The sequence below is a fragment of the Cynoglossus semilaevis genome, chromosome 5 (assembly GCF_000523025.1).
Source record: "Cynoglossus semilaevis isolate Cse_v1.0 chromosome 5, Cse_v1.0, whole genome shotgun sequence".
NCBI lineage: Eukaryota > Metazoa > Chordata > Actinopteri > Pleuronectiformes > Cynoglossidae > Cynoglossus > Cynoglossus semilaevis.
The window spans coordinates 19,005,634-19,014,468 of record NC_024311.1 but is presented as its reverse complement, the minus strand read 5'-3'; the positions used below and the strand labels follow the sequence as shown (position 1 = coordinate 19,014,468).

General features: G+C 43.5%; 1 protein-coding gene across 6 annotated transcripts in view; it reads left to right on the top strand.

Moving 5' to 3' along the window:
• Nucleotides 1-8,835, top strand: part of unc13c (unc-13 homolog C (C. elegans)) — a 100,176-nt gene that overhangs the window by 69,438 nt on the left and 21,903 nt on the right. For all 6 annotated transcript variants that reach the window (XM_025055423.1, XM_025055425.1, XM_025055426.1 and 3 more), the window contains 3 exons: nucleotides 512-640; nucleotides 5,135-5,268; nucleotides 6,087-6,172. In XM_025055423.1, the coding sequence (XP_024911191.1) occupies nucleotides 512-640; nucleotides 5,135-5,268; nucleotides 6,087-6,172 (349 nt within the window). The remainder of the gene's footprint in view (nucleotides 1-511; nucleotides 641-5,134; nucleotides 5,269-6,086; nucleotides 6,173-8,835) is intronic.

Here is an 8,835-nt window from a genome sequence, read left to right as displayed (position 1 = left end):
GTAACTAAGATGGCAGCTCTGAGCTAAGGAATGAAAACTGTCACTTTTGGTTACGGAGCTTTCTCTCTGTGTCTGGACTGGACTCTAACACAGGAGCTGCAGTGATGTGTTCACTGACCGTCGGTCAGAAACTGAGCGGACGTCCAGGTCGGTCCAGTTGACAAACACTGGGTCAGATAATACATGTCTCCATTTGTAGGTCGTTTTCATAATAACGTGATGTGATGGTGACACGTGATGTCATTAAGATGAGAAAAAAAAAACAGTCACACAAAGCAAAAAAAAACAAACCAAGACCATATTTTAGAAAATTAAAATTTAAAATGATCAAGTGTTCAACGTGAGTCCAGTGAAGCAGCAGTGGTTCAGTTCAGTTTGAAAATACTCCTTTAGATATGAATACAGCTGGACAGAAATATAATACTGCACTTGTACACATTTAATTTAATGTCCAATACCATCAACACAGGTTTATTTGACACAGGTTTGTATGTGTTTGTGATGGGCGCAGGTTCAAGAGCTCCAGAGTCCTCCCAGGGCCAGTATGGTGGTGAAGGACTGTGTCAGAGCCTGTCTGGACTCAACCTACAAATACATCTTTGACAACTGTCATGAACTCTACAACCAGCTCCTGGACCAGGTAGGTGAACCACAGCTTTAACCTCAGGCTTCACTCCTTCACTCCAGACGTGGGTCGACAGCTGCAGCTCAACTGTAGAGAGTTTGATTCAAAGATTATTGGTCACGTGTGGAGGTCACATGACATCATTTAAATAAAGACCACAGTTCACACAGTCGTGTTCTTAAATCTAAGAATGTAATCCTTCAGCACTATTTAACCAGTAAATCTCAGAGTAAATCTCTGGTCCAGATCCAACAGAACCTGGATCAGTTCTAACGAGCTCTCCGTCTGATTCAGCTCTTTTTGTGCTGGTCGCCGCTGGGCTTTTAGTCATTTGTGTTTTTCTTCTAAACATTTATCAAGGTCCAGCAGGCCTGACCCCCCGCCCCCCCGCCCAGCCCCCCCTCCTCACAGGTTATTGCTGTATCACCTTCAACCTCCCATAAATCTGACCTCACACTTCCTTTCAGCTGTATTGTGTTCGTTATTGATGTTTGACCAGACCAGGAAAACATTCATTCAACTCAGCGCGACTGGAAATCGATGGACTACGTTTCATGACTGATGTTTTATTAACCCGTGTTTTGGACTTGGTACGAACCGTTCTCTAACAACGAGGGTTGACGGTGAAAAGACCAGGACTCTGAAGAATCAGACATGATAATAATAAGAAAACACCGATTATCAAACAACAGATAACATTAGAATGAAACACCAACACATCAAACCAGTTTCATTGCATCAATAAAACAAACTAAATCTGAAGTTTTCTCTGATTTTAGTATTTGTAAATTTTCAGGTTGTAAAAACTGTGGTTTGTTGTGAACCATGTTTTTAAATTATAATATCAGTCTTTAAACATTTTAACATAAAACTTTTGACTTTTTGTCTTTGGAGACTTCTCTCAGAGTCTGAAAAACACACTTTAGAAAAGATTTCCTGCTCATTAACGGAGGCCGTCTGACTACTGTTACAGCCTGTTACAGCCTGTTACACGCCTGTTACAGCCTGTTACACACCTGTTACAGCCTGTTACAGCCTGTTACACCCTGTCCCCACAGGACCAGCTGACTGACAAATGTCCTTCATTTCCATTCGTTATGTTCCAGACCTGTTACTGTGGCGCTTCCTGTTTGTTTATAATTCTAAATTAGCACAACCTCCTGTGTTTCCAGCCTCAGGCTGTGAGAGAAATGACTGAACAGTGGAGCCGGGTTTCTAACGACTCCGTGGTCGTCGTTCACCGCTCCTCCACTGTAGACAGCCGCACCATAACGTCACCTTCAGTACCATGGAGGAAAAAAAAAAAAACATCAGGAAAAGCTGATGGTCCAAACCTTATGGTACCGTTGACGTTTCAGAACCCACTTCTCCAGAGGTCTGTGGAGGGAACAGCTGACAGGGCGGACAGGAAGTGCTGCCCAACAGGGGGGCCGGGGGGGGGGATGGGCGTGTGGTAGGAAATATAACATAAGAGCTCCGTAAATCTTAGCAGAAAAAGCAGGGAGGAAAGGAATGAAGCCGTCGAATGCAAAGATGAGGCAGAACATAAAGGATTATTCCACCCTGTGGTTGCAGATCAAAAATGTAAAACTTCAGATTTGACATGCATTAATGCATAAGTCGAGCCTGGAGGTTACGATACGTTTTATTGGTTATAGCAGGTCTGCACAGGAAGCAATCTCTGGTGCTGGTTGTGAGAGGAGCCACAGAGGAGTCGGTAACCAATCCCACTTCCCCTGAACAAGCCTTTCATATTGATTTGTTAAGTATCCCTCTCACTTACATAAGCTCATATTTGCCAACAATACCCACATGGTCCGTCTAACTGTGAGCTCACAAGTGGTGTGTCCTCTGTTTGTGAAGTGATTTTGCACAATGCAGTTTGTGTAAATAGCCTTTATTTCACTTGGTCTCCAGTCACCGCTCGTTCTCCTGGGACTCTGATCACATTCTTTGAGAACATTCTTCAATCACAGCCGGTATTTGTGTCAATGGGGAAATAAACCAGGAGCCACTTGTATGATAATGTGGAACTCTCCCACAGGGGGGGGGGGGGAGGGAGGAGGGCCAAACAATAAAGACAAACCTGAGGAGAATCACAATCCACCACTGAATATTCAGCGAATACTCGTGTTGTGTACTCTGTGTACTATAGGGTACTATGTATTCACTCTAAGTATATGCAGTATATGCACCCGTAAAATCAGAGGTCAGTTTTTATGAATAACAACACGTATCAGGCCGTTAAAGAAATCTAATCAGTTACTGCGTCTACTTTAGGTCCAATATTCAGATGAGGTTTTTGAGAAGATGATAATGTTTGGACACAACTAATACATGCGTGAACTTCAGCGATGTCACAGTGGAACAGGACGAACACGTGCTGAGCCACTGGTTAATATTGATGTTGCTGACCTACAGCTCTCCCATCATGCCTCTGGCCACTGAATATGCACTCGTGTTCGGAAATATGCATCGATATATGCAAAATATGCAAAAGTATAATAATGGAATACTGTAGTAATATTTTAACTTAAGTATTACCTAGTTTATTCATTTACACCTAATCCTTCATGGTCGAGGGTACGACAGGGTATACACCCTGGACAGCTGACCAATCAGGAGAGAGAGACACGTATGGAATCACCCCACGCCCTGTGGAGGAAAAGAAAAAAAAACTGTTGAATAAAAAAGGTTTAAGATCAAACAACAAGTGGAAAAGAAACAACGAAACATGACGACGTCAACGTGCACAGACTCTGTCGCTACCGTCTGGGTTAAAGTGGTTAATAACATGTAAATAACAGCTCTTTTAAAGCTGTATTAGTCAGAGAAGCACATGGAGGATCCATCAACGTCATGGTCATCCTCCATGAAAACATATATGTATAGATAATCTTATTAATTTTTATTCTACTAAAATCCGGCGTTCATTTCCCAGTTTCATTCTCCAATAAAACCTCCATGTTTTGTTGTTCTTTGAGCAGTGGAGAATATTTAACCCTGAACCAAAGATAGACTTTCTGAAGGTTAACCTTTTCATCCGTCTTTTACAGTAGCAGGGCTGTTTTCAGACATAAAAATTCAGTTTGAATAATTCCATTTTCCAGGGGCCTTGAGGAGCTCTGAGATTTATTCTCCGATTTAATGCAGGCAAAAACATGTTGTGAACCGAGGCAGCGGCTCGTAGGCCTCAGGTGTCAGGTGGAATAATAGAACCAACTAACTCATTCAGTTAGCCCCCCCTGCTGGGTGATTGATCAAACAAAACTGAGAATGTAAATGAGAAATATTATAGTGTATTAAACAGATAGTGGATTATTCCCTGTGGAGCTGTGGATTAATCTGGATTAATTCTGACTGCAGTTACTCATGATAATCATTATTCCTAAATAAGGTAAAAAAAATGTTGTTTTTTTCTGTAATGTGTTGGAACAGAAAGACGATGGCAGCAGGCGGTGTGTGTGTGTGTGTGTGTGTTTCACACCTGCCTTTATTTGTCACTAAACAAATGATGAAGTTATTCCTAAAGAAAAGTAAAATATGAGGAAGTCAGACTAAAATGTTTTCTTCCTGTTGCTTCAGTGAATCTTCGAGTCCAATCCATGCATGTGTATTGACAGTGTATTAGAGCAGCGACAGGTGGACAGATGTTGGAATCATTGGACCAACAGGGGGCGTCATTCTCTACATGCATTATAATGAGATTAATTGGATTAATTTCACAAATGAATTAACTCGACTAAAGCATTAATTTCAGTGTTTAATACGTCAGGGTTTATGGAGGAGCACACACACATACATGTATTCATACATGTATGTGAAGGACGCTAAATTGTAGATACAGAATGACAGATCTGAGCTCCGTGATGAAAGTGATGAACTCAGTCGACCGTGTGTGGATGTGATCAGCCGTCACAGACGCTCTAAGAATCACTGGGATTTTTTTTCCCTCTGAGATTAAATTGCGTTCCTTCTTCGCTGCAGGACGTACGATAACGACAGTAACATGTTTATTAGATGATGATACAAAACAGACCTCAGCAGCAGCACCGTGTTAATGGTGAATCCATGGATATTGGGCAGAAATAACAAATATTTCCCAGGTCCGTGTCCAACATGAGAGTCAGCAGGTATAAAAATCTGTCCTGCAGCCCCCACAGACCAGCAGGTGGATTATCTCTGCTGCTCCTCTGCCTCAGACACCAGGGTGTGATTGTTATATCATAACATCTGCATGATCCTGAGCCGTCAGAAAGAACCGCTTTATTCTGTTGTCTGTTCGGTTCTGTTCTCACTGTAGAACCTGCTTCTTATTGGGCTGAACAGCTGTGATCCTGAGGCATCGACAGTGATTCAACATCAACTCTTTAGGTTCACATTAAAAAGTGCTTTTGATTTTAGAACTTTGGTCGCAGTGGTTCTTGCTGTTTGATTTAGAAATAAATGTTCTTTCTAGTCTAAGACTTAAATCTCCTCATTCAAACGTCTTCATCTTCTCGTCCACAGAGTCGGAAACAGGACCTCCCCCGTGAGGAGCAGGGGCCGTCAATAAAGAATCTGGACTTCTGGCCAAAACTCATCACTCTCATGGTGTCTGTAATCGATGAGGACAGAACGGCTTACACCCCAGTCGTAAACCAGTACGTACTTCTTTACTGCACCAAAAAGAGCTCAACAATTCTGTCAGAACCTTTGAATCTCCTGTTGCTGAAGGTTGTAAACGTAAAAATCAGGTTCAGAAAATCAAAGTAGCAGAGTGACGTGTTGAGAACCTTCCCATCTCAGTAACAAACAGAGACAATGTCGTATTCTGGATTAACACTGACTAACTGTGATCAATGACAATCAACGGCTGTAAATAGTAAAAGTGTGTAACTCGTAACACGTCTAACACACACACGCTAAATGTTAAGTTTAACTTTTTTCCTGGACTTTTTTTAACATTGGCCTCAGCAGTAAAACCTTTAAACTGGAGGACAGTTGGATTCACCACACGTTCCACTGGTTCCACTGGTTCCACTGGTTCCACTGGTTTCTGTCCAGTTGTTCTGGCTGAATACATTACTGCCTGAACAGTGAAGTAAGTTTCTGTGACCAGGGACGTCTCATCTATAACTGTCCCTCCTCCCGTCATTGTCTCCAGGTTCAGATAATTAAACCCCTGGCGTTTCACACTTAGGCTCTGACTGAAAATCCATAAGCATTCAAAGTTGCAGATTACTTTTCAAATCGGTCGCCACCTTCTGGCTCCCGTCCCAGCGTGATTTCCTCTGCTCTTTCTCATCTTCTGAGCTCTGTGCACGCCGTAGGTCTGTGTCCACGGGGACGGTCTGTGGATTATTAGATTATGAGATTCTCCAACCCTGTCTCCTGGCACATCTGTAACGGTTCCACACTCGGTCACCGACGTGGTTTCTACAGAAATGTGCCTGATTAGAATATCTTTCAATTCCACCAGGTTTCCACAGGAGGTCAGCGTGGGCAAGATCAGTGCTGAGATCATGTGGACCCTCTTCGCCCAGGACATGAAGTATGCAATGGAAGGTCAGTAGCCTGACAGGGTGTGGGTGTGAAAGTACAACACAGCAGGGAGTGATGAGTCAAACCGATTCTTTTATTGATCAATTGATCAACAGGAAAGAAGCAATAAAACCAAATTACACTTCAGCTCCCAGGCTGCAGCGTAACTCCTCAGTGGATGTGTTGATCGCCCGCCGTCTCGGTTCTGTTTATTGGTTTGGTCTGACGCTGGTCAGTTCCTCTGCTAGATTTCACTTTCTGGATATCAGTTTTCCTGATCTTGACAGAGTGCTTGGAACTGTTTGTTCTGCTCCTCTCTGACTTAGACAGTGTGGACTCAGACGTAGAGTCGTCTCAGTGTTTTTAAACCTTGACTTCAACACAAACACTTCAACCTCACTCCATGTTGAGCTATTGTTTTTCTTAGTGTCCTCCTCAAAGTCGCCTCTAATTGGCTGGGACGTCCCCCCCCCCGCCCCCCCCCCGTGTTTAGACACCATTGTCGTGCTCCATGTGTTCCTTCTCTATTAGGCCATGCTCTGATAAACAAAAACAAATTCTAGAAAATGAGCTTCAGATCCTCGGCACTAATTTGCCTGTTTTGTTTTCATCAGTTTTTTTTTTTTTTCCGGCGGAGCTGAAGTTCCACAGATGGAGAACCAGCCGTGCTCTTCCTTTAGACACGTCTTTAATGTCTGATGTAATGAAGTTCAGTACAATATAATGAGCAACACATGTACGTCATGTCACATTATCATCATGGAGGTCACAATATAAAAAAAACAAAAAAACATAAACGACTTTAATTATAAATTCATTTTTTTATTCCACCATGTGTGTGAATCAGTCCTTACACAACCATCCTTCACCACCACCCCCCCCCCCCCCCCCCCCCCCCCCGAGGTTATTGAACTGTCTCTACTTTTCCAGGATGGAAGCTTCCAGAGCGAAGCCTACAGGATATTAAGAGACATGACAGTGAGGGGCAGAGGGGCAGATTAATGGAGAGAGAGAGAGAGAGAGAGAGAGAGAGAGGGGCTGAAAATGAATGTTGAGATGATTCTCTCCTCCCTCCTTCACTGTGTGTGTGTGTGTGTGTGTGTGTGTGTGTTTTTTTCACCACAGCCACTCAGCCAGTAGTTCTTTAATGCTAGTTCACAGTAACCATGTGATATAACTCACCACAGTTAATTAAAAGCAGGTTATATATTTAATGATTAGTGTTGGTGTGAAACCTGCTTCAACACAGACACAACTCTTTTCAAATCCCAGGGTTTTTTTTTTTACTTCCTGTTTCCTTCCGTCTGGGATGTAGGTCACCAGATTCCCTGGAGGTGTTGAGATAGAACCCTCCAGTAGATCCAGCTACAGTATATGGAGAGTAGAACACACTACAGTGTCCAACGGTAAAAACGTCCACTCAGATACGTTACAACTGTTCTTCAAGTGTGTGTTTGTTTTATTCAGAGGTTCAGAGGAAAAGGAGTCGAGCCAACCTGAGGAGAAGGGTTAGGGTTAGAGTTCAGATCAGATAAACCATAATATACCTCCTCCTTCTCCTCGTTCACAGAGCGTACACACAGTTACACTTGCCTGTAGCGTTGCTATGGAAACCGCTGGAGAAACGACACCTTGCTCCAGCCTGAAATATTTACGACTGTTTATGTGTTGAGTGCATGTGGCGTCGGTGCACGTTTGATGGAGGTTACACTCTGAGCATCAACCGTGTAGACGTGGCCATGCATCACATTTTAATTAGATGAGTGTGTCTCACACACACACACACACACACACTGTTGCCTGTAGTTGTAGCTGTTGTAGCTGTAGCAGCTGTAGCTGTTGTAGCTGTTGTTGTTGTAGCTGTTGTAGCTGTTGTTGTTGTAGCTGTTGTAGCTGTAGCTGCTGTAGCTGTTGTAGCTGTTGTTGTTGTAGCTGTTGTAGCTGTTGTTGTTGTAGCTGTTGTAGCTGTAGCAGCTGTAGCTGTTGTAGCTGCTGTAGCTGTTTTAGCTGTTGTAGCTGCTGTAGCTGCTGTAGCTGCTGTAGCTGCTGTAGCTGCTGTAGCTGCTGTAGCTGCTGTAGCTGCTGTAGCTGCTGTAGCTGTAGCTGCTGTAGCTGTTGTAGCTGTAGCTGTTGTGGCTGTAGCTGTTGTAGCTGTTGTTGTTGTAGCTGTTGTAGCTGTTGTTGTTGTAGCTGTTGTAGCTGTAGCTGTAGCTGTTGTAGCTGCTGTAGCTGCTGTAGCTGCTGTAGCTGTTGTAGCTGCTGTAGCTGTAGCTTTTGTAGCTGCTGTAGCTGTTGTAGCTGCTGTAGCTGTTGTAGCTGCTGTAGCTGTTGTAGCTGTTGTTGTTGTAGCTGTTGTAGCTGTTGTAGTTGTTGTTGCTGTAGCTGTTGTAGCTGCTGTAGCTGCTGTAGCTGTTGTAGCTGTAGCTGTAGCTGTTGTAGCTGCTGTAGCTGCTGTAGCTGCTGTAGCTGTTGTAGCTGTAGCTGTTGTAGCTGCTGTAGCTGCTGTAGCTGCTGTAGCTGTAGCTGCTGTAGCTGTTGTAGCTAATGAGGCGTTAGAAAGCAGCATGTCAGCTCCACGTGACTGCAGTTTCTTCTTCTTTTACTGAAAATCACATTAATTATTTGCCGCATTCCCAATAATCTGCTCATAGTTTTCCTCGTTCCTTACTGTGGGGGGGCAGTAAGCA